Source organism: Centrocercus urophasianus, unplaced genomic scaffold (genome assembly GCF_019232065.1).
Source record: "Centrocercus urophasianus isolate 14NV4802_14NV808 unplaced genomic scaffold, USGS_Curo_1.0 seq_22, whole genome shotgun sequence".
Classification (NCBI taxonomy): Eukaryota; Metazoa; Chordata; class Aves; order Galliformes; family Phasianidae; genus Centrocercus; species Centrocercus urophasianus.
The window spans coordinates 12,314,120-12,340,654 of NW_024884778.1; the positions used below are offsets into that span (position 1 = coordinate 12,314,120).

At 35.1% G+C, this 26,535-nt stretch overlaps 1 protein-coding gene across 1 annotated transcript in view; it reads right to left on the reverse strand.

Annotated features, from left to right (window-relative positions):
- The window catches only part of CACNA2D3 (calcium voltage-gated channel auxiliary subunit alpha2delta 3), a 397,031-nt gene that overhangs the window by 213,721 nt on the left and 156,775 nt on the right, over nt 1–26,535 (reverse strand). Inside the window, exons 5-8 of the mRNA XM_042823539.1 lie at nt 26,271–26,433; nt 5,615–5,746; nt 4,192–4,252; nt 3,951–4,101 (exon numbers count right to left, since the gene is read on the reverse strand). Coding sequence (XP_042679473.1) covers nt 3,951–4,101; nt 4,192–4,252; nt 5,615–5,746; nt 26,271–26,433 — 507 coding nt within the window. The remainder of the gene's footprint in view (nt 1–3,950; nt 4,102–4,191; nt 4,253–5,614; nt 5,747–26,270; nt 26,434–26,535) is intronic.

Consider the following 26,535-nt stretch of genomic DNA (forward strand, 5'->3'; position numbering starts at 1 on the left):
TTCAACATTGAACAGAATTAGTACTTCTTTTATGACAATATTGTTAATTTAATGCATGACTTGGAGTTATGCTTCAAAGTGAATTGGAAAAATATGCCTTTTCTCTTGTTGCCAGCATTTCTTTAATGTACCAGTAAACTGACCTTAAATTTTAACAAAGGCAGCACAAAATTTGTCTTGTGCTTCAACAGGTTTGTTTTGTTGTTGTTGTTGTTTTTTTTTTTTTTTGCAATTCAATCATCTAGTCCATCAATTTCAGATAGATTTTCCAAACTGAACATGAAAACTGAAATGATTTTTAACATTATGTTTTTATGTTTACTCTCTGGAAAGACTTGCACTGAATTTTGCTTTCTTTTACTTATAAAGTTAGAAAGGTATTTTAGTGAAAAATCAAATGAACATGGCGGATATGAATTAACCAGTTAATGTATAGCTAGTAACTTTCAGGATTGGCAGGTTTTGTTTTGTTTCTCTACTGAATATTTTTAAGTGTTAACTGAATTTTTAACGATGTTAGTGTGTACTGATCATAATTCCCATTATCATTAATGAGAATTCTCAATTTCTTTTTGTGTACAGAATGCAGAATTGTATGACAACACAAAAAGCACACTGAAATTTTTTTCAAAAACTTCTTGTACAGTGAAATATTGTAAAGGGAGAATAAAAAACTAACAGATTTGACAACCACAAATTTTGCAAAATGCTTTTCAGACTTCAATTTTCCTTTTACTAAGCTCCATTCCCCATTCTTCTATTGATATATATAACTATTTCTTCAATGCTCAATTTCTTTCCAAACTTGACCCTGGCTTACAGCAGTCCAACTTTTGCACAGAACAAAGATTTGAGACTGAGCTCCATAAGAGATGTGTGATCTTTGCCACCCGATTGCCTTTTACAAGGTAACTCATTCCTGCTCCCACAATGCTGCTCTGTTTTCTCCCTTATCAACCCTGACACTTTTTAAACAAGGCCTGCCTTCTTTCAACAGATAAATTAGAAAACATCTCGCCTTTCCCTAATCTCATCTACTCTTTTGGTAAACTTAAAAGTGTTCTTCCTTCTTTCCTGTAACAAACACAGAAGTTTCTCATCTGTTTGTGTAAACCTTCTGCTAGCTTCATTCTGCCTGTTGATTATCTTTAAGTCTTCTACCACATCTTTCATCACTATTTTCCTTTTATTTCCTTCTTTTCCTTCAAAATGCAGGCATGCTTTAGGGTGAGTGAACTTCTTAATCCATCTGACTCCTAATTCCTGACACACTTCCTCATAAGAGTCCTCCATTAATCACTGTGCATAGTAAAGCCATACGATTGTTAAGGTTCAAAACTTTCACTTAATCGTACACATGTATTGCTTGTCCAGAGTTATTCTGCCTCACAATTTGACCTGGGAAGAGAAGGAGATACTGCACTTTTTGTCCCAGGTCTCACAGAGTAGCCATCTGAACAGGCATTTCAGGTATTGGCTGTTATCAGTGCTTCAGAAGTCATTTCTGCTGAGCATTAGTCACAGTACCCCTGGCTTTACTGCAGACCCTCAGTATACCTTCCTCTAACACATCACATTTTAAAAGGAGTCTGTAATGTAGTGCCAGCCTACCTACACCATTCTTCACAGAAAGGTTGGCTGCCTTCTCTACAGCACTGCTATTAACAGCTTGTTACATTTTCAAGCAAACAAATTGTGTGCTTTCTTTAAATTATCACTTTTGCCTTGTGAGGAGACAGCGAGGATTATTTTGTGATATTTAATTCAAAACAACTCCTTAAAACCCTTCTTCCATATGACAGAATAACACCTCTCCCACTCACTGCCAATCCTGTCACAGCCTCCTCCATCTCTGCAGTACCTCTTTGTGAATAGTGAAAAGTGAATAGTTGCAGGGCCATATTTGCACAGCAACCATCCCACAAGTGTCCTACCAGAACTGAGCATCTGAGCCGATAAGAATAAAATTGCACTCTCAGTCAGTACTCCTGCTTATTTCAGCAAATAAACATAATTACCCTGAAAGAGGCTATAGAATAGAAAAAAAAAAAAAGAAAAAAAAAACAAACCAACCTTTAGATGAAGAAATCACCTAGTACACATGCTATAATTATCATAGTAATTACATCTCTTATTATAAGAATTTCCTATACTACCAAGCAAGAGGGGCTGCAGTGTTGGGAGCTGTGGAAGGGGGCCATGAGCTGCCCTGTGCCACTGTGAACAATTTTTTAAGCACAGCTCTGTTTATTTTCAATTACAGTTTTAAAAAATATGACATTCCTTCATACTTAAGCATACTGAAATATCTGTACATAGTACTATTATTTCAGCAAAAGGTTTGCTTTGGGTCCTTGCTTCACATTCTTTGTTGTAGATGAACATTTTGTTTTTCCCAAAGTAAACAAACAAACAAACAAACAAACAAACAACAAAAAACAACAAAACAACAAGAAAACCTCTTCCAATAAATATTTCGTAGTCTTTCCACATCGCTTACAATAACTGTTACGAGTTGTAAAAAAATCAGAGATTATGCACTAAAAATGGCAAGTCAAATGTCTTAGTAATTACTTAGTTGACACGTTTTTACTTCTTATTATGGTGGCTTTTTAAATTAACACTAATCACAGTTGTGTTGGAGGACAATCTCAATGATTTGCATTCATATTAATGGTATCATTTACATTAGAATATAAAGGATGCTTCCCTTGCAACAAGGGAAAGCCAAAATCCTTGCATTTGATAGTAAGATAGTTAAAAACATTCTTAGGATTTAGATGCATGAAAAAACCAAGTACTAATCAATTGTTTTATCTTACTGCTTATAAGCAAAACAATATCCACAAGGGGAAAATTATTAAACCATTAATTCCTCCCCCACCAAATTGCAGTTGTGATGTCAGTTTAGGGCATGGTCAAACCACCCTTACCCACATTATTCTCATTATGCTTAAATAGCTGTAAAACCACTCTCTTGTTATTTATTTAAAATGTGTGAATACTATTCGATACATCAAAACATTATGTACTATTTATGATCTAAATTATCACTTTAAGAAAGCAGCAGTAATACCTCCCCATAAAGCTTCAAAAAACCCTTGCTGTTATATGCAAAATAATGTCATATCATAGCATCAACGTGGAAAAAAATGTCCTGGAACTTAATGAATCTTTAAAGCTAAATATCAGGCATCGCTTTTCAGACAATTTTATAGATGGTTAAACTGCACTTTTGGGCAGTAGCATGTGGATTGACTTAATTATCAATATTAAGTGTTGTGTTATAATTAGAAGAAAAATGTGAATATTAGAAATAAAAAGGGTAGATTTAAAATAGGTCAGCAAAACGGTGGCATGCAGTGGCTTCTTGTATTCATTAGCATGCTTTAGAGTTGTGGTTCATGAGCATCTCACATTTCTGAAACTCAATTAACTCAGTATACATACAACACATTTTAAATTCACACTGAGAAAAAAAAAAAAAGTTGGGAGGTAAATTGACATTTTATCTTGCCATGCAAGCTTCAGGAGCTAACATCTAATTATATTAATTTTTACACAATCACCATTTTGTATATTGCACTTTACTGAAGAATCTGTAAGATAAAAACAGTTGAGATAAGGAGGAAGAAATCCCCAAATTAAAAAATAAGGTAATGTGAAAAGTGCAAACAAACTACAAAACAGATTGCTATTCTTTGCTGCTCCCAATCTTATGACAGCTTAAGGGGCTTTGGATTGCAACTCCTAGAAAACAAGAGTTTGAAAACACTGTCATCACCTGAAGAGGCTTGCATCAGAAAATCAGTTTGTCCAGTAGCTACAAATGCCCTCTTATAACAATCACTTGCCTACAGCATTTTTCAAGTTTACTGTGTGATGTAAAATATAATGGATAGCAACAAAAGGTGGAAAAAAATAATGGAAGAAAAATTCGAGACACTCACAGCAATTATATTGAAGAAGTCGTCATCTCCAAGGGTATCCAAAATAGATGAAACTGTCTGCTTAGCGATAGTCAAGCGAAGTCCTTTCATACTGCCACTGACATCTACTAAAATTACCACATCTTTTGGAGAAGTGGCTGCTTGGATGTACCTAATACGAAATACAAAACATCTTGTTCCTTAAAATAATGAACTTCTTAAATTCCCCATTTCTTAAACATAATATACATCAATTGCCTACCATTTCCTATTTCTGCAGTCAAATGCAATAACTCCATTCTCATCAGGTTCCCATTTAATTCCTATTTAGACAAAGAGATGAAAAGATTAAATTACAACATTTTGTTGTAACTGCTCAAAACATCTCTATGATATTGTGGCAAAGCAGCATTTAACATTTTCATACTTCAATCAATCTCACAGTCAATGCTATTATAATATAGAAAATGCTGGAAAACAGTAATGAAAGAGGACTGCTAGAAACAATATGGCTTCCTCACTCCTTTTTAGCCTGCTGTAAGCTGAAAACCTCTTCAATCTTTCCATGCTTTCCATATTTGTGTCACTGAAGTAATATTGTACCTGGCCTCCAGAGCTGTCCAGATTCTAGACAGGCTGGCCAAGTTCCTTTCAAGCCATGAGTACTTACAGTTCCTGGGTGATCTCAGCAGGTATTGCTATACAGCTATACTTGCTACCTTGATAATAGCTTGTACTTGCTTGCAGCTGCACTTACAGGCTGCACATTTTGTGTTTTGACCAGTCACTACATCTAGTACCTCGAGGCTGTGAGTCAAGCAAAATATGGTAAAAACAAGTCCTTTTTTTTTTTTTTTTAAACAAGTTACCGCCTTTAAAATAAAGACATTTTCTATTCTTCAGTGTCGTACAGCTTGAGAACTCAGCCATAATCTAAAATTAATACAAACATAACCTACATTCAATTCAGCCACTTTGAGACATACAGGGTTATAGTATAGTATGGCTCAAATTAAACTTGAGATTTCAGGTCTAAAATCAAACCAACCAACCAACAGTTTGTTGCTAAACTGTCAGCTAAAAGGACATTTTCATCTATGAGCCTGACCCAAAGTTGCAGAAGTTGAGGATCAGTTTATTTAGCATCTTATTGTATTTATTGTATTTAGCATGTAGCACATTTGATACACAGTTATATATAAACATAATATTTAATATTCATTTAATTTACTGCATAGAAATAAGTTGCATTGCCACATTTTATTACAAGCTATGTAGAAGTAACTTTAAAACAAACTTTTGAAATCTTTAAATGCAAGACAACACATTATTATCTATGCAAGAATGGAATAAATTGCAATTAAATTGTATTGTTTGTCTTGATAGAGCAATGTTATCTAAGTTCATTGCTATACAAATGGTCTATTTTGTTCTCTACAGTCAATTTAGAAGTCAGTCACCTGCGTATATGTGAATAAAGAATATGCAAGATTTATCTGAGGGGCTACATTTAGAAATGAAAATTAGCAGAAAAAGGAACATTAAAATGTTGATTAGGAATCTCTCTCTGAAAACTACGTAAGTAAAACTGAACCTCCAAGTATCTGTGAAATTGTGACAGTGATCCATAGAAACGTGCAGCCATACATTCTTTATTGTTTCTCTGTAACCTCTATTATTCTTACCTGGATACTGTCTGAAAAATCCTTTTGCACTTCCAAAGTACTGCCAGATGAGAGAAGGGTCACGATCAAAATTGTCAACAAAGACCTTATTTAAGGATTCTGACCAATAAACTCCATTTACAATAGCTGGATCTAAGGAGAGAAAAAAACTCTTTACCATTTTCAGCTTATTCGTTACCCTAAAAATCCAGTAAATGCAAAATATTTCACTTTCTTGCATCATTTCAGAGATTCCAAATACTTACATCATGAAGTATGGTTCAAATGACAAATAGAAACCATGTATATTTTGCAAATAACTTACTTAAAATTGCTAAGTAGGCCATTTATATGGAACTCTTATATCACTTTTTTGGAGAACTTAAATGAGTAAACCTAATGATTATTTATTTATTTTCCCTAAATGCTTAGAATGTCTCATAGCAATATTTTATACATTTCTTTTAATCTTCAATTTTGCAAGGTCAGTATTACTCTGTTTGAAAGTTCACTTGTGAGAACATAAAGTAAAATACTTCTTATTTCATACTTGGGTGAATTAATAGCATACACCAAACACAAAATCTTATAGCATATAACACTAATTGTATTCGGAAAGCACTGGACCCAGATTTCACAACAACATCCTATTATTTTTGACCCCCAGAGAGAGAAGGAAAGAGAGAATGAGAAGTACATAACAAATCCTTGATGTTGAAAATAAGTTATCTCTGTTTATTACATCCTAGTAACTCCCCCAGGCAGCAATTCCTGCAAACCCAGACTGCTGAAGTACATTTTCATGTTGCAGTTGGTTTTCAGGAGTAAATGAACACATCTAAGGAAGTTACTCAACTTCAAACTGTGATGTCAAATGTAGTTGACAGATGAGAAGCAATTAGGATATATTGCATTCCCAATTCAATCTGCACATGAAATCAGTAATGGAGAAAGCAATACACAGAATTAAAACCACAGATGTATTACTTCATTTATAGAAGTGTACATGCACACTAACATTTGTTCAAACATTTGAAATAATGCTTTCATTAACTCATGAAATAATGGGACTTTACTCATTTCAAAAAGACTGATCAGAATGTGATTTTAATGGAATGGAGTAAGGGTAAGATAAATTGTTATCTTTCCTTACACTCGTCAAGAAAAACAGTACAGAAAGTGAAACATCTGAGCTACGCATCTTTAAGTGTTACTTTCATCTAAATATTTTGGTCAAGAAAAGTCAAGGTCAAGAAAACAGATTTTGTTTTTAAAGTATGTCTTGTACAGTTATTTGTTTATCTAGGAGATGAAATATACATTTAAAATTCAATCAAATGCATCAAATATCATCAGTCCAATGTACTTCTTCAATTTTGTCTAGTTGGCAAGAACCATTGTCTGGGTATTTCCAAGTCTCCAATAACAAGCTGTGATTGAGACATCAGGAATCAACTGTCAAGACTTCTATCGTGAGATCTGTCATCAGTTTTCAGAAATATTTTAGCACCTCAAAATACTGATTGGGCTGAGATTCACTGTTCAGCATTTAAACATTAAATGAGAAGTGATGTTCTGAAGTGAGAATCCCTTTCTCAGTCCACTGCAATCTTATTCACATCTTCTGATGGAGAAATTGAATCTCTGAGGTGTTTCTAGGAAAGTCTTCTTGTAGGAACTGGAAGCTGTTCTCAGAATCAATAGGGCATTAAGTTCTTCATACACCCTTCGGTTACCAGTTTGACTGAAAAGCCACACTGATCCTAAACTGAAAATTACACTTTATCTTACATTTAAAATAATCTCTAGTGGTTTTTTGCAATTTGTGTTTGAATCTCATTCCAACACTGCACATTTTACAATATTTCTTTGCAATATTGAGCAGATCAGGTATCTTCTATCCTGCATTCCTCAGAGGCTAAGCATTAATGGCCTTTCCTAGGTGATCTGTGCCACAGTGTCCTCAGCTAAGCAGAACCTTCACTTTGACTCCCCACTCAAAGATTATTTAATTTGGATTCTATGTACACATCATCTCCATCAGATCATGAGACAAGCCTTAGCTGTCCATGCTGTTAAGCTTTCAACTGAATCTAACATCCACCTACTGACATTTGAGATACATATTTATATAATAAATATATATATAAAGCTATTTTTAAAATGCATTTATATTAAATTATCCATAGCACCATGGTAGCAGATTACTTTTATTAGCCCATCCATGAGGTGCTGCTTACTGTGTATATATATATATATATACACATACACTATGAATTAGAGAACTCCAATGAAATACAACCACAAATTTTTTTCCTTGAACATGATTATTTGAGTCTATATTCTGCATTATGTTGACAGCTCTAAGCACTAATCATCCAAATGCTTGCTGATCACCTAAAATATTAATTCAATGACACTGAAACTAATAGGATTTTTTTTTTTTTTTGTACTGAAAAGAGCATTAAGCAAGCATATTAAACAAGAGAGTGCAATTAAAATGCAATCTGTGATGACCAGATTCCTTTAAAATTAATCCTGGTGGCAATTCACTACCTTCCTACAACCTGCATATCTATTATACTGGATGTTATTTCTACAATATGCCAAGAGCAATCTATAAGTCACATTTTATGCATCAAACTTCTTTTTTGTTTGTTTGTTTTTGTTTTTGTTTTGTAATAAATAAATTAGGTCACAGTTTAATCCTTATTATACTGGAGAAAGAATAGAGTGGGGGAAAAAATTTATCCAGAGCACCAATTGCAGGCAGATAGCCCAGAAGTGGAAATCATCTCTCTCTGGATGCTGTATCTGCAGGTAGAATGATCTCCAAACCAAAATCCTTGCTGTAAATTTGGTTATGTCTGATGAATGCATCTCTTTGGATTTGTACAATCCAAAATGCATCTGAGCTCTCAATTTATAGCCTCATTAAAATATTATCTAATAACAGATACATTATTATATTATGTGCTTCTAGGCAGTTCTAAGTTTTAGTAATTCTACTTCATTTGAAAACAGCATTGTTTTCATAATGCAGGTGAATGTCATCTGTATCCCCAAAATCATTACCAACATTGGCATGGAACTAAGTGCTTGTGAATATTTTGGAATCTGGGGAGGGGAAAAAAAAAAAAGAAAAGAAAAAAAAAAACAATACAAATGCAAAATCATTTCTGTGATGTTAGAGAGGTGTTTCAAAGACAATAAGTGCAAACAGTTCCTGCCACACATCTTGAAACACAATTTCTGTTTGTGCTTCCTGGCAATAACAGGTAAATACAAGTATTTCTTTTTCCTGGCATCGTAGATAGGTTTGCTTGCAATTATATGCCGTTTTGTTCCACTGCTGTTTGTGTAGATATTTAATAAAAACTAGCCTCAAGAAAATAGGAACATTGACAGGAATGTGAAATATAAAGGGGAAATAACAGTATAACTGCATGTAACAATTAAACTGCTGTCACAGATACTGCTGACCCTACGAAACAGGACTGAAGACTCAACAAAGGCAACCAAGCTGTGCAGACTGAAAGATGTACAACAGCATGACAAAGGTTAATGCTACAGCAGAAAGTATTTTAATACACAGAATTTGTAAAAATATCTACAGTGAGATAAGACTACAGAAATAAAATAACACATAATGCCTTTTGCTCTTTAGTTTTTTTCTGTATGGAAAAGACCAGCTGCGGAATTCAGTTACTATGAAGAAAATGCAGAATACTACCCTTTCATCCCATGGTCTGCTTTATTATAAAGAAAAATTGTTACCAGTAATTCTTTGTTTTTTTCCTTTAGCATATTGCCTTTGCGATGTGATCATTAATTTCTCAGGGAAAACTGTCAAAGATTCTGGCATCCAAAATGGTGTTCTTTGCAGCATCTGACCTTAAGGACAGCCCCTAACATTGCAGAACAATGCTGTCATACAATGAAGCAGTACAAGCACAGCCTATAGGACCAAGCACTGGAAAAGAATGCAAAATCCAGCACTCTTTTGGCTCAAAGATAGCGACAATATTAGCTTAGTTTTGATGACACTGACAACATATTTAGTCTGGTCATATTTTAAAGAATAACAAAATCACATACTTTACTGGGACATAGACCAACAATCTAATAATTATACTACTCAACCCTAATATGAATGCTTTTCAGGGTGGTCCAATATTCAAGAGCTGGGGCTGGATGCCAATTTTGGCAACTGGCTTTGCTTTATTCATTCTTCCCCAGCCTCCCCCTCTACTGGGTACTGTGGATGCATCAACTCACACATCAAAGCACTGTAGACAAAAAAGAAAGTGATTGCCTATTTTGCTTCATGTGCTGAGATCCATGAACCAATGACGTCAAAAATCACACTCTCTGCTCATATATACATAGGGCGGTAAAGACTTCAAGAGCATGATTGCATAGAGACACAGTGGTAGCTATGTAGTTGTTTCAGCTTCCAACATTTCTCTAATAACACTTCCCCTCTTCACTGAAATGGCAGTAGAAGAATTGGAATATTGCCAGATGTGTTTATTCTCACACTGAGTTTTATGGTGGATGTTTGGTTGTTTTTTTTGTTTGTTTGTTTTTTTTTTTTAATTTATTTATTGAGCGAACAAGATGATCTGAGATTCAATTTTAGTCCACTTGCAATACAGGAGTACAGTAGTAAAGTCCTCCCAACACTAATTTTGGAGGAGAGTTTCAGTCCTAGTTTAGAAGAGATTGCTGCCTACTGAATTATAAGAAACTTCCTGCAGCAAAACAACTACCTTTGAGGATACTCATTCAGAGCCTGACCTGGCTTGGCCCTGCTTAACTTAAAACAGACATAACAGCTAAAAGCAACCAGTAGGAAGGTAAATGTTTAAAGTGAACAATTACTATTATTATTTACTTATTCTTTATTGAAGCAGAAGTCACATGTTGTCCATCCCCCCAGATGAACTACCAAGATTCTCCTGTAAGTGCTGCTGTCTCACAAGTTGAGCACATAGGGCAGTTACTGTTATCACTAATACAGTTTAAGTTAATAAAAAGCCATAAAAGCTTAGGAGAATTCGAAGCCCCATAGTGATGAGAGAATCAAACCATAAATTGATGTGACCACAGAAAACAGGGTATTTCTGTATTTTTAAAAGAACATGCCCCTTTCCATATTTCTGCAGGATACTAATTGAAAAGTATGAAAACTGAAAGACAGTTAAGAAAATAACACTTGGCAGAGCAGATGGATGCCATGGTATGACTGAGAAAAAGTGAAACATATGAAAAAATGTCGTTAGAAATAAATTTTCCAGGTAGGAAAGAGAAGACAAGTGCTCAGATCATGGGAATTAATCAAATGTAAACCCTCTAGATACAACAATTTAATTGCAGAAACAAAATTAAAGAATGAGAAAACATCCAGTTCTGAACAGATGGGAAGAAGAAATTTCTGAAGAGGCTGATGGATCAGGAAATCTAAATCCATACAAGTGGCAGGGCAGGAAAAAGCATCAGAACAAACAACACAGGAAGCCAGTGGAACATATTGCAAATTACAGGAAAAGAAAGCAAACATGACTGCTGCTAAATGAAGCCAACTGTGCTGTAAGATGTTTAATGCACAACATACCAGAAGAAGCAACTGTAGCAGAGCTGTTGTCAAAGTGATATATGACAAAGCCAAGGTACAGCCTTTGAAATAGAAGTCATACTTGCAGAAACTGCCTAAGGATAGACTTGCTCACAAAATTTAACTAAAACTGTTTAAAAATCGGCCATACAAACTGTAAATTTACAATACATGTAAAATTTCTATTGCTTTGATAGCCAGAGAGAGACATAGAACTACAGAAGCGGGCTAACTTAGTTACACCACACAATGCAAGGAGGTCCCATAATAAGAGTTTGAATTAAAGTCCTTGTTAAAGTCCGTCCACCAGAACATGCCTGTTGTGTACAACAAATGGAGGCATGAGAAACTTCAGAGGGTAATGCTGTAGCCTGTAAAATTACAACCACAAACTAAACAATTTAAAAATCTACTGATACGTTCCTGGGAGTATCAACACAATATGAATATGTTAATTACCACCAGTAAGACCAGTTACCTATTATCGTGACAAATAATTGCATTTCACTCTCTCAAGTCAATCTTGTCTTAATGCTGCTATAAGAGCCATTTGTCATTCTTTCTTCTTGCAGAAATTAATATTTGCATCATTTGAATGGAATGGAAGTTCTACTCAAACAAAAAGTTGGAAAAAGCCTCACTGATACGAGAAAGTTTGGTTCAATACCTCTGAAGCTGACATTAAAACCTAATACTGAAAACACTGAGCAGACGAACAAATGCATCTTGGGACAAATACACTACAAAAACACTTACGGATTCTTAACATTATTTGCTCCTTTAGGAATGTGCCAAATAAAAGCTGCCAGAAAGACACCTAGATAAATAAATTACAGTGTAAAAATATCTTTATCTTTGTAGGATTTTAGCCAAATGGTATTCTGAAACAGTTTACATTCTAGCCAAGCGTACTAATACTTGACCGGAAGAGCAGGCCTCCTTTTCTCCTCTTCACACAAAACAGATCCAAGAAAAATCTAAGATTAATCCGTGTTATGTGGCAGGATAGAGAGGGAAATATTTACTCTATTATAAAATACTAGACAAAATTAATAAAATGCATCTTTGGAGAGACTTCTATGATTCTGTAAATGTCAATCTCGTTTACTCCATATTGAAAAAAAGCTACAATTTTTCCATTTTCTTTACAACCACTTAATCAAATGATTTCTAATATTCAGCACTAAAGGTTTTCAGGAACCCAGACCTATTATGTCAATTACTTGTAAGTGTAAAGATAAAAATGTTCTCCCAACATAGTTCATGGGAGAAATAAAGTCTTGAAAAAACTTTAAGTAAAGAAAACAAACTGAAAAATAAATTCCCCAGTGTATTTATAGCAGGTAAACTCAATCCATTGAATTATATTTAATGTATCCATTGAATGTATTGAATAATGAATTTTTTTTTCATTAATATACTCCACACTGAAAGCTACCTTCAGTAAATTTCCTGGTTGTTATTTTAAGTCAATAACAGAACATATTCTGATTGCTAATTATCATTAAAATAATGAAAAACTTGTGTTTACAAGTAAGAAAAATTAGTGCTCTGAAGGAGAATAAATCTGTTCTAATTCATTTTCAGTGTATTTTTTAAAAATGTATATTGCTCAGGAAAAGAGAGGGAATCAGTTTCCACACCAGAAGCTACTGAAGAATGAAAGCCTTCAAGAGATGCTCCATAGAAAGACAAAGTAACTGCTTCCAGGATGAGACAGTAGCACCTTTGCTGAAATTTCCGGAAGTTGCTTGGGTAGAATTTATTCCTATTGCTAATGATGGAAAAAGAATTCTGTATCTTTCTGCAAACAGATTCATTAAACAAAGAATGCCTGGTTTTGGCACTAACTTCTGCTTCAGGTGTGAAACTCATGTATAAGGCAACAACAACAAAAAAATCTTCTGCCTCACAAAATGAGAGTTAAGATGTTTAAGATGCTTTTCATTCACTGATGCTGATTGTAAACAGGCCAGGAGAGAACCTGTCTGACTTGAGGCATGCTTGGGTAAAATGGGGAATTTCCAAGATAATCAAAAGTGAAGCTGAAGTAACTTATCCACCTCACTTCCAATTAGCATCCCAAACATGTCATGCCCCCGAATCAGAGATGTTGAGATTATGAAGAGTAATATTGCTTGAATTAAAAACTATTTTTAAAGTCTCAACCAATTGCATCTTCAGTCAGTTCTGCAACATCAGTTAGATCATCGATTCAAAGAGATGTTGCCAATACCTTGCTTCTTATCCATCCATTCTCATCCAATCATCAGTTACTTTTACTTTTGAGTTTCATTTACTGTATTCTTTGAAAAAACATATATATATATATCATAATTCACACTCTTGCCCTGCAAATGGTAAAGGTGACATTTCTGTCATTGCCCTTGGTCATTCCAATACCACATTATCTCAAAGTCAACCAGATTAGTTGAAAAAGTGTGAGAAAAATTCAAGTTGAACATACAAACCTGAGATACTTTCTGCAGAGTTAAATCAGCGGAACCCAACGGGAGTTCATGGTCATGGACACTGAGGCAACAGAGATCCCTGTGCTCACACTTAGCTTATTCACGCAACATATCCAGGTACGTGCAGTGCATAGCAATATCAAGGTACCTGTTCTGGTGCTGGAAGTCAATGAGCTGAACTAGCATGGTAGAGCATAAGCTAACAGGGATCCTTGTAACAAGTTTCATTATCTGCAGGAGCCTTGCTAATGCTCTCAGTTGAGGTGCAATGCATGTTGTGGATGTGCCATTATATATGAGTTACCGCATATATGGGTTAACACAGATCCAAATGAATGGTAGGAGCAGCATTAAGTAGCTCCTGCTTCCACCTCTTTACCACAGGAGCTGAAATGCTGACTCCACAGCTTCCATCCAACCATCAGACAAGCTAATACTCAGCAGAAAAAAAGCGTAATAAAGAAAATGGAAAGATGAAAGAAGACCGAGTAATTTTCTACCATTATAGATCAGTGGTAAATTGTTATTACCGTCTTGCTTCAGGAAGTAACAAGGACATATGGAAGACATCATGATTAATAGAGGTTTCTCAGGTCAAAAAGTCTCTTAAAACTATATCTAAGATAGTGCACATTAGCAAACCTTCACAGGCTCACATTTGTCAAGACAAAGCCCAACCCCAAGTAACTAAGCAACAGCTGCTGAATAAGGAGTGGTAGAGAATAGGGCTTTTAATATAAAAACCTAATGTTACCGTGGAGCTTGTATCTGACATCTAGTTGCCATGGTGATGTGGATGTACTAGAAATGTATAGATTAGATCCACAGCCAGAGACACAGACTAGGATACAAGAAAGATAAAGCACAATACACATCTTGCACGGCGATGCCAGCATTTCCAAAAGGCTTGTTGTTCAGTACAGGGAATTAAAAAACTATATATGTGAAGCAAAAGCCTTTTGCAAGAACAAAGCAGCAGCCCAAAGAGACTCTGGGAATTGGATCTGAGGCAGAATTTGAGCAAAACCAGACGGAACAAGTAGAGAAGTCTGTGTATCTTTGTCCAATAGCCAGTAAGAGTTAAAACAAAGAAATATGGGAAGATAGGAAATTTTCTGCAACCTTGACTAAATCAAACTAACAAAATTCCTTTTAAATTAAACAATGACCAAAGTTAGGAAGACAGTGCAAACACTGTCCTAAAGATCTTAAAACGTGAAGACAAACAATTCATGGGAAGGATTTCAAAACATAAATATAGTGGCCCAGGACAATATGTGGCTATCACTGTTTAAATAACAGTTCCAGGATGTTGAATTTTCAGAAGCATAGTCCATAAAATCATATACGACAGTGACAGACAAGATTTTATTTCTTAATTTCACACCTTGCAGGAAAGCAGTTTTATGTATCTGCTAGTTGCAGATTATACCCTTTCTGCATCACTTGAGAAATGAATTTTTTTTGGTTCTAATATTCCAGATAATAGGTAATTTTGATTTTGACAGCCTCTTGGAAGGAGTTGATAGGAAAGTATGACTGAGCAATATTCATAGCTATTTTTAAGTAGCAAATTGAAAAAGTCTCTTAATCAAAAATGGTTGTGGTTCATCATGTTTCAATATCTTCTACAGAAGGCTCTATTACATGCAGTAGACTTTTTCCTATGCAATCAAAACTTTTGGTAACAGCCTGCATTTATTGACTTGTAGTGCCTAAACTCATCCTTTGACGTGCAGCTAAAATCATGCAATGAAAATGCCATTTGACACAGATGATATTCTTTACCAGTCTTTTAAGTGATCAAGCAAAACTTGAAGAAAATTTGTGAAGCCTGAGTTTGAAATCTACTTTTGCAGTGCTTCTAGTATTGAGAAGTAAACATGGAAATCAGAGAAGCACAGACTAGACGTGATGCTTTTGTTACTACAGATACCAAGTTCAGAATTATTCAAAGCTGCATTGCATTCATACATTCTGTAAATCATTTAAGTATTTGCGATGCAATTAAGTATAAAGATTGCAAGACAGAAATGAAGAAACAACTGCAAGAAGAAAACATCTACAACCCAGAAAATAATATGAGAGCATACAAATAATTGCTTCTCTGTTTTCTATAATCATCATCATCAGGCACAAAGCTTTTAAACAAATGCTTAAGTCACATCATACAACCTCTAATTTCAACAGCCATAAAATCATAGGGAGAGATCATAGAGACAAAGAAAGGCACAAAAGACAGGACAGACATCTTACAAATAATTGTGTCATGCCCAAAGCTCTGAGAGAAAGAGATAAAGCCTATTTTTGCAGAAGTGTATCATGAGCCAGTGTGAAAAAAAAATACATTAATAAATGTATTTAATCATGGAAGAATGCTAAGTCTAGGCTCTCCTGGAGTAAAGCACCTGAACTGTGAAAATAATGAGAACAATAATAAAAATTGATTACGAGTACATAGAAAAATATAGGATATTTAGCCTTGACTCTAAAATGAGCGAATCCCAAAAATATTTTAGGTCACGTAAGACATTTTTTAATCACTTTAATAAATCTATATTAGTTAGGAGTGATTACTATTAGACTCAAAAGGGTTGCTGATAATTAAATGTATTTCAATTCCAGTGGCACAGAATTATTCTCAGACAGCTATTAATGATAGGAAAAAAAAAACATTTTGGCTACATTAAGTAAGGTAAGGATGTTTTTTTGTCATTGTTCACATACTGTTGAACTTCTAATTGTAATTTATATCCACGAATCTTTATTTTATTTTTTTATGTGCTGACGACACAGCTTGCAACTCTCAGCAGCAATTTACATGCTGTATTTTTGTTAGTTGACATAAACCATATCCCATGTTGACAGAAATGCTTGAAAATATTCATAGCCCACAGTATCCATCAGAAGAACTCTGCAGTTATGGAAAGCACTAATAAAATCCCTTGCTATACTTCAAAAAGAGAAAAACAGCAGCTATTCCACAGAATGAGGATAGAAAGTCCAAAAGACAGAGGACAGACATACAGACTTCTCTAGGTTAAAATGTACTGCTTTTATTTTTCAAAGCAGTAGATTATCTCTTGGATTGTGTATAATTTATAAAAATTCACAAATTTTTGTTGCAATTATTTTGTTATTGTTCTTAGACTCTGTGAGTGAAGACACAGCATCATCTTGCACTAAGGCTATTTCATTATCTAAATATGCCTGGGCAGATATTCAACAACCTGCAATCCAAGGTCATCATTTTATTTATATTTCTGTATGATTTTTAAATACCTCAAATAACCAGGACTCGAGAAATGAATATTTTACATGTTCATGTCCAAGCCATTTCCCAGCTTCCCTAAGAAGTTCATCCCTTAAAATACATTTCCTAATCTAGCCATGAAACAGTGATGAAGCATGTGGATAGCTACAAAAAGTATCATCTCCTACTGACTTACTTGAAAACTACAACAGATACAAAAAGCACAATAGCACTACTTGACAGAGAAAATTCTCAGCTGCAAAATACTGTTTTTCAACAGAGTCACAACCGTTAGCTAATTTGTGCAGATGACTTCATCACACTAAAGTAGCTCCTTCCTATTTTATGATGTTGGCCCACAATGTCAAAAAAAAAATCATTTTTTTCTATACTGGAAGATGATAATGAAATATCTGACAAGTTGTACAAAAATACCAAGAAAAATATACTCAAAAGAAATAATGTCAACATTAAAAGGAAACTGTGGTAAGGAGTGTGCTAGAAGTTCATGTAACCTCCTTAAATTAAATTGCACTCTGTAAGGAAAAAGTTGAAATAGTGCAATAGTGTAAATCCCATTCTCTGTTATAAATGAAAGCAATGAAAGCTGGAGAGTAACTTTCCAGACCTTACACTTCTGAGGATATTTTATATTTTCTTATGACCTATCTTTACTAAAATCAGTAATTGATTCTAACACATTTCCTTCTTCCTGCACAGAGCGCACTTGCTCCCTGAAGCAGAATCCTTTGCCTGTTAGGGCAGTTATTGATATCAAGTCTCTACAGAAGGAAAAATTTAAATAACTATCTGCTCATGTCCAGGCACTGACATTTTATTTCAGCTTGAGCAACAAGTAGGAAGGTTCTTTTACATGCCTTCTTGGATCAGAAAGCCATTTAGAAAATAATTACTGTAGACTTTACTGTACACAGTCATGTTAATATGCCCCTTTTGTGCGTTCTCCCTACATCCTGCTTTTCCATAAGCCAATCATCATTTCACCTGGGGCATTTCAAAGACAGCAATCAATTCTCTTCCCAGAGTCTTAGGAATTAATTATTTCAAGCTAAAAGCGGACATTTTACCGAGCAAATTAATCTGAACAGATATCATTATAAATCAAACAAGGAAGAAAATTTTCCAAGACTGAATCTGTTCAGAACAAACTTACTCATTTGTACAGCTAAGGTATTTCAGCTTGTGTGCATTGAGAAAGACTAGCATTTAAGTATTCATGCAACATTCACCCCAGTAGTTCAGTAGGAGTAAAACATGAAAAGCCCAAGCTAAATATGTAGATGGCAGTTCCACAAACTTTCAAGCATAGCCTTCCATCTCCCCACACATAGAACAGTAGTTTAGCAAGCATTAGATTTTAAGACCCTGGAAATCAATGGAACATAACTGTTTGTGGGGAGGTGCTGTGCTGAAGAGTCCCAGATTACCGAGTCTCATCTAAAACTGTTGCAAGGGTCACAGAGTTTAACATGAGAAATTGTGCCTCAGGCTACGTGCTGGAATCTCACTGGAAGCAAACTATGGGAAAACAAGCAAGCACTATAATACTGGCGTACAAAAATATGTCTCTTGAAAGCTATATGTCATGCACTGTACAAAAGGAGGACAGTGCAGAGCTGCAATCTAGCTGTCTCTGGATGTGAAGCAAAATAAAGACATTAACCTTGTGCTGTACCTTAATAAATTACAATTATTGAGGGTCAGGTCTTGTTAACTTTTTTGCAGAACCATGCTCATATAACCATATTTGTTCATATTTCCATGCAATACTCCAATGAATTAAGCATATGTGCCAAGATCCATTGTGCTAACAGACTACACAACTTACCACCATGCAGCACAGATGTACCTGTATGTCATTTCCTCTGACATTGGGTAGTGATGTACACAAAGGTATATTAAAAATTATTAGGAGCTCTTAGAAGTTGGGAATGTGTTGCTTATCTGGGTAGTAAGTTTGGACTCTTCCTTCTTGCAAAGCTGTAAAATGCATTTAATTCCCCTGTCAGCTGTGCTAATAGAGTGAAGGTCTATCCTCTAGGAAGTATTCCTCCATTATAAAATTTAGCGAGTTAAACAAGATTATATACTGTAAACCAGAAATGAGTACAAAGGAAAAACTCCCATTAGCTTAAATCAACTTGTGTAAGCCTATTTCCTCTCTACTGCCAAAAGTAATTATTTGTCTTCTCTTGTTTCTCTTTAGCGCAGAGTTAGACATACTGCTCAAGATGCATCTGATCCCAGTAGAGAACACAGCTTTCCCTAGCTTACCTCCATTGGCACATCCATCTCCTCTGCCATCTCCCAAAAACTACTGCCCATAGGTAGGCAATAAAGTCACCAATCACCCCCACACTAGTTCTGTAAAAATGCTTCTAATTTCACTCTTCTATGAAAAAATGCTAATCTGACTAATTAAACCAGCTTTGGGAAAAGCCTACAAACATCTCATGACAGCTGGTCTGAACCAGGGCAGTAATACCCAGGAAGGACAAGTAGCAGAGGGCAAGAATTTCTTATCCCCAGTAAGCTGCAGCTGACACCAAACATCCATCTATACCTTGAGACACTTGACAATTCATTATATTTATTCATCTTCAAAATAAATAAATAAATAAACAAATAATAAAGAAGGCCTTCACATAACCTGTAGTCCAGAGAAGCTCAAGCTAGACCTAGTTCCAATTGAAAATAAAGATGAAATTTCAGAGTAGAAAACAGGTTTTCCTGTTGGCAGGAAAAAATTGTTCCCCTTTAGTGAACAAATGAAAAGATCTATATGAAGAGGAAACTACAATTATGCAACTTCACATTGTTGGTACAATAGTAGGCCTGGAGAATGTTGCTCAATCTTAGTTTCATCTTGAGGAGAAAAACATGGGAAACTGAGGTAGTAGATACCCAACCAGAAAAGTGAAACAGACTTCATCTAAAAATGTTGGTTTTCCTCTTCCCAAGAAGACATAAAGGTTTTCTTCCTTTCAGAGAGATATTTTAATCTTGATCACATTCAGAGGCAGACCTACTGTGAATATTTTATGTGACATATTTAGAAATAAATAGTATTTTTACAGTTGGAAAACCTCAGGCACAGAAGTCTCCCCCTAAATTTCTAAATTTCAGAGAAGAAACAATAATACTAAATACATACACACTAAACAGAGATTCAGCAAAGACAGAACAGTCTTTTCTATCTAACTGTGATAAAACATTTAGCTTTGTTATTCTGTTTCCACTGTAAAAGGTCTGCATGCATCACTTCACATTTCATTGTGTTCATTTGTATCTAGAGATCTGAGTCAGCTCCTGTTTACTGATTTAAAAAAAAAAACAAACTAGTCAATGCAATCAAATTCGAGAGGTATGCACCTAAGACTCACAGAATCACAGAACTGTAAGGGTTGGAAGGGACCTCCAGAGATCATCGAGTCCAACCCCCCTGCCAAAGCAGGTTCCCTACACCAGGTCACACAAGTAGGTGTCCAGGCAGGTCTTGAACATCTCCAGAGAAGGAGACTCCACAACCTCCCTGGGCAGCCTGTTCCAGTGCTCCGTCACTTCACCTAAAGAAGTTCTTGCGCACATTTGTGCGGAACTTCCTATGCCCCAGTTTCTGGCCATTTCCCCTTATCCTGTCTCCACACACTGCTGAAAAGAGCTTCACCACTCTGCCCCCCACACCTTAGATATTTATAGACCTGGATCAGGTCCCCTCTCAGTCTTCTTTTCTCAAGGCTAAACAGACCCAGTTCACTCAGCCTTTCTTCATAGGAGAGATGCTCCAGGCCCTTCACCATCTTTGCGGCCCTCCGCTGGACTCTTTCCAAGAGATCCCTGTCTTTTTTGTACTGGGGAGCCCAGAACTGGACGCGGTGCTCCAGATGAGGCCTCACCAGGGCAGAGTAGAGGGGGAGGATCACCTCCCTCGACCTGCTGGCCATGCTCTTTTTAATGCACCCCAGGATGCCATTGGCCCTCTTGGCCACGAGGGCACAGTGCTGGCTCATGGCCAACCTGTCGTCCACCAGGACACCCAGGTCCCTCTCTGCAGAGCTCATCCCCCAGTCTGTAACAGTGCATGCAACTATTCCTCCCTAAATACAAGACTCTACACTTGCTTTTGTTAAACCTCGTACTATCTCTGTCATTCCTAACCAGTGGCTGCAAACACTGAAGATCTTAAAATACAAAATCCTAGTTATAATAATAACTAGAGATGGTTTAAAAGCAAAACAAAGCAAACACTTAAGAAAACATGATGCATCCGTTGTCCTTATAAACCAGTAATAATAATTACACTGTAGAGTTACTCTGATAATGTTCTGCAATTTCAAATCTCAGAAACATCCAAGGACCACTGGAGTAATTCCCCAGAAATGTAAAAACATGAACAAGTCTTCCAGGCAAATGGGTGTCTGTTCTGATATGTCTAGATAGTCTCCTGTAGCATTCCTAGGGAGCTGATTTCAGCTGATATTGAGATATGTTTATCAACATCCTCCTGAATGTTGCAGATTTTATGCAATACACGAGCATCTGAAATCCTGCTGAGCCTAACCTCTGCTACAGTACTGTGCTATGCTTCACTTTTCAACAGGTCCCATATTTTAGAATTTTCTAAGCATGTGTCATCAGGATATGTCCACTCTGGCTTTGGTTTTCATATGCATTCTTCTGCAATCCAAAAGATTGGGGAAAATAGTTGGAACAGTATCACATTATTTAGCCAGGTGCTTATAAACCTGTTCCAAGAGCTGGAAAAAATTCTGAGCATGCTGAGCATAAACTCAATAGAAGAAACTATGTAATTACTGAGCAAAACTTTAAGGAAATAATATGGTGTGACCTAGACTTAGGAAAATAAAAATGAATATACTCTTCAGCTCAGATACAGCATATACTTTGGACAAAGTCTTCACTTATAATTCTACTTTCTATCTGCATTCTTATACTAACATAAGATAAGATTCTGATATATTTTTCCTCTATATTCATATATTTGCAATGTAATATCAGATTTGAGTTTCTGAAACTTTCCTTTATCATCTCCTTGCATACATAAATCCAGTACAGAATCCCACACCTTTGCTAGTGGCAACCCTATTGCCAGAAACTGTGTTCCTTCATGGATGGATGCCAGAAAGCCTAACCCACATTCCAACTGTCTATTTTTTAATTTTACATGTATACATATTACATTCCCAGGTTCTTCCAAACACACTGCTAGCATATCAGAAAGTAATTAAGCAAATGTTGAAACAATGTAAACTTAAAATCATTAATAATTTTTATTAATTTGTTTCCTAACTGCAGTTTAAAATACATCAACTGTTATGTAAAAAGATACATCCAAAGATAATCAATTATATTCAAATACACTCTAAATTAACACCTGAGTGTTAAACAATGAATGTAAGAGATGAAAACTTGCTTTGATACCAAATATATAACCTGTGTAAATAAACTTCATTAAATAATATTAGCAGTAATTAAAAAACTCAACAACTGAATTAGGCAGCCCTCTATACACAGTTGTACTCATGCCTGGCTTTTTCACTTGGTAAGGCATTGTCCAAATGGGATTCAGATTGACTGTGCTCTTTCCAAAACTGAAAATTTTTCTTTTAAATTTTCCTTCTTTCCTACTCCATCTATGAATGCTATATGATACAGCTGATCAATTCACTGAAGAACTTTTACTCTTGCTTTGTCAGAAATCTATACACAGCTGATAATTGATGTTTACCAAATTCCAGGATGGAAGTACAGCTTACTGTTTGCTAAAAGAGTTATCGCAGAACTTCTTACTTAATCTTAGTTATTTATTCATTGTTTGAAAGAATACTGCCTTGCAAATCCTATGCCTACAGGCAATTAATACACCCATGCTTAAAGTGGAGAAACAGAATGTACTGGTAGATTTAGAATCCCAGTATTTTAGTATTTCAAAAGCAAAAATATTATCAGAAGCAGTCATTTTCAGGAAAAATGAAGGTGGTGAATTTCATTAAAATGTTCAATTTGAATGAACCTCCAGCCATGCTGTGAAACAGCTTTGAGCTGGGAGGGGTCTCTCAATGTTGGGATACGAGATACTCATCTGTAAAGCACAATCATACAACTTCTCCCTCCCCTCCCCCCCGAACTCCTTAAGTATACTGTCATTGTGGAAATGTCAAAATTATTTTTTCTGAGCCTCATGCCTTTACGGGAGAAAGGTTCAAACAGCATAAGACCACACAAAAAAACGTCAATAATCAGACCAACTTTTCACATTTTACAGTCATGTCAAACTCAAAAGTACTGAGAAGCAAAATTGAGTGATTTACTTTTTCTTCTCTGCCTATAGCAGGCCCATGCAATCTCTACTCAAAGATGGCACCAAAGTTATTAATACAATGACAAATCTAGTTGGCAGTCTTTTGTTTCAGCTCATTTTTCCCTTCAAAAAAGCCCATGTTGCATTTTAATTTCATAGCTGTGATATTTATGTCATTTGAACTTTCTTGATTTCACAATCATGTCGTGAAATTTGTTTTTTCTTTATGTTTTCAGAGCCTAAAGTTGATTGTTTCCTTAGAATAGGAATTGTTTGTCTTGTTACTATTCATATTTTTAATCTTTTCTATACAGATACTAAAAGAGTCAGAAGATATTTAAATAAGAGCAGTTGTATTTATGTCCCATGGTTTTAAGCCAATCTCATTTAGAGCTTAGTCAGGGACTGTGAGTTTAGTGATCCTACAGCTGGAAAGGATCATCATGATCACGCAAGCTGACCAGGCCAAAGTTTTTCCCTAAACTAATTCTAGACAATGTATTATTTAAATAATAAACAAAAAGAATCTGGTCTTGATTAAGATCTTCCAGACAGAAGGAAAAAAAAAAAAAACACAACCCTTCTCATAGACCACTGCAAATTGTTTCAATGATTAACTATCTTCATAAAAACAACAACAAAAAAAATGCCTCCATAGTTCAACTGAGTCCAATTTCATTTTTTAAAATGGTGGCAACCAGATTTACATTTTATTAGAAATCAACTACTTAATCATCTAATTATCTTTCGTCTAAGTTACAATAACTGAGCTCTAGAAGTCTTTTGGACTAAGGCATGTTCTTCAACTCGGTGGTGAGTCCTCTGACTATCCTCCTAACACAAACCAAAATACAAAAAAAAAAAAAAAAAAAAAAAAAAAAGCAACAAAGTTTAGAATTAGCTGACAAATACAAAACTCATTTTTCTAGGCTGCTTTGAGAGTCCTGTGTTTAAAAATTCAAGGGTCACACTGCTTTAAACTATAAGCTTTGGCTGTGGTTTTGCCTATTAATTACATAAAATGTAACATAACTTGGAAACAAACAACAGACATTTTCTAGAGTAATAGATATTCAGATACGTACTTGTAAACCTAAGAATATCTACCTCCTGTACCCTACAGCTAGGATTTGATTAAATTTTTATCATACCACTGCATTACAAAACTTGAGAAATGGACAATGAAAAATGTAAGTAGAAGCCCTCTTCTTCATAGCAAGGCCAACATTTCCAGACATCTTCAGTCTCCAAACTGGGACCATCATGTCCATACATATGGAAAATGTCAGCAAGAAACCAGATTTCAGCAGTTGGAATACATTTAAATGATAAAAAAATGTGTTTCTGCAGCTGCTTAAAGTAACGATTATGGCTGGTTTGAATTAGATGAAGTGAAAACAGGAATCATCACAGAGTTCTATCTCCCACATCTCTGAAGGCAGCCCCTACATTAGAGGCCAAAACAAGATGCAACAAGCCCTTTGACTTTGCCCTTATCTGCAATTAATCAGCATACAAAAATGGATTTTACACATAGCATCAGCTAGTTTGCTTCTCCAGAGCATGACTGCGTGTATATATATATATATATATATATATACATATCTATATATAGATATATATATGTATATACACACATAACGGTTGCAAAGGGGTATATAATATCTTTTTTTTTTTTTTTCCTTTTTGATTTTGTTTAGTAAGGATGTTAATACATATAAATAAAAATTCTAGAATGGATTAATTTATAGACAACCTCTATTAAGCTCATAATAGAGTTTTCACAACACAAACAACTTGGTAGTTTTAGAACCTTTAAACGTTTTCTAAATCTAAAAATATTCCATATTAATCATTTCATAGATTTTCTAAAGCTCACTAGGAAGCTTTGTTATTGCTTTGTTATTTGGGAATCTCTACTTTAAGGCATTCTTTTGAAGACTTGCACAATTTTTGGCTTGTTTGAGATTCATAATTTAGAAGACAAACTGCCATTTTAATCACTTCTGCAAGCCCAACCTGTCTAACTACTACTCATTCCATTTCTGATACACAGTGTCCTTGCAGAAATTAATACAATTGCTAGCCTGGACTGAATTACAATGAAAACATTTAATATATTTTTAGCTGTATTTTATCATAGTTAAAAGAAGGAAGAGGAACCAGATAATGAGATTAGGCAGCTCTCTACTGACTAATGACAAATACTCTGCAGACATGATTTAGAAACATCTGTGCTTCACTTTTTCTTTATTATTATTGTGTGCATTGCAAAAAATAGACAAGTGCTGCTTAAGTGCCATAAAATTACAACATTTTGTTTCCTGATCTGAAGGAAGTGGCAAAAGGAAAATGAGCACACATGTAACTGAGTTCAATTTCTTTTCCCAATTTCAGGCCTAAGTCCATCATTCCTTAAAACCATCGAAAGCAGTTTTTTGTTAGTACCATGTACAATACAGCACCTATGACAAGTAACCAAAGTAGCAGAAATTTCAGCATAGCTTATTATCCCTATATAAATATAAATATAAATATATAAATATGAACTAAAAACTCACATCAACTACTGTATACAGTCAAATGCACACATAATTATTCCCACTTGCTTGAAAGCAAAATGCTAAAAAGACAACCTAGCTCATATGAAAGAGAATGCAACTGGTAAGCATGGATGTAAGAACCACTCAACTGATTTGAAGAAACTGAAAAGTAATTTCTAATTAACATTCTGCCATATTGTATGGGAGAATTCATGCGAGTCTAATATACAAACTCTTGGCCATATTAAATTGCTAATGACTTTGACAGTTTTGTAAAATATTTTGTTCCGTGGCATGCTTTTAATATTATTCTGCTAAGATTTCAGAACAACTGTAAAGCATAAAATGAACACAATACACTGCCCATTAAAAGTTTCAGTTTATAAGAAAAAAAGTTCCTAATTCATGGTTAGCCATAGGAACGATAAAATAAAACAACTCTTATCTTACCTTTATTATACATATTGGTTGGTACTTGAACGTCACTCAGACTGATATTTACAGGCAAGTTATTGAAGTGGTCATTTGGCACTAGAATGAACTCCTTTCCCAGCTCCAGATAGTTCCCTTCTTCATCTCTTTCATTTATAAGCACAGCATTGAAGTACTCATACTGCAACAGAAACCCATATTCAGTATTCTGAATTTGCAATCAATACAAAAATATAAGGAAGCTCAAATACTTTAATCAGTGGATTAACGCATACATTAATGT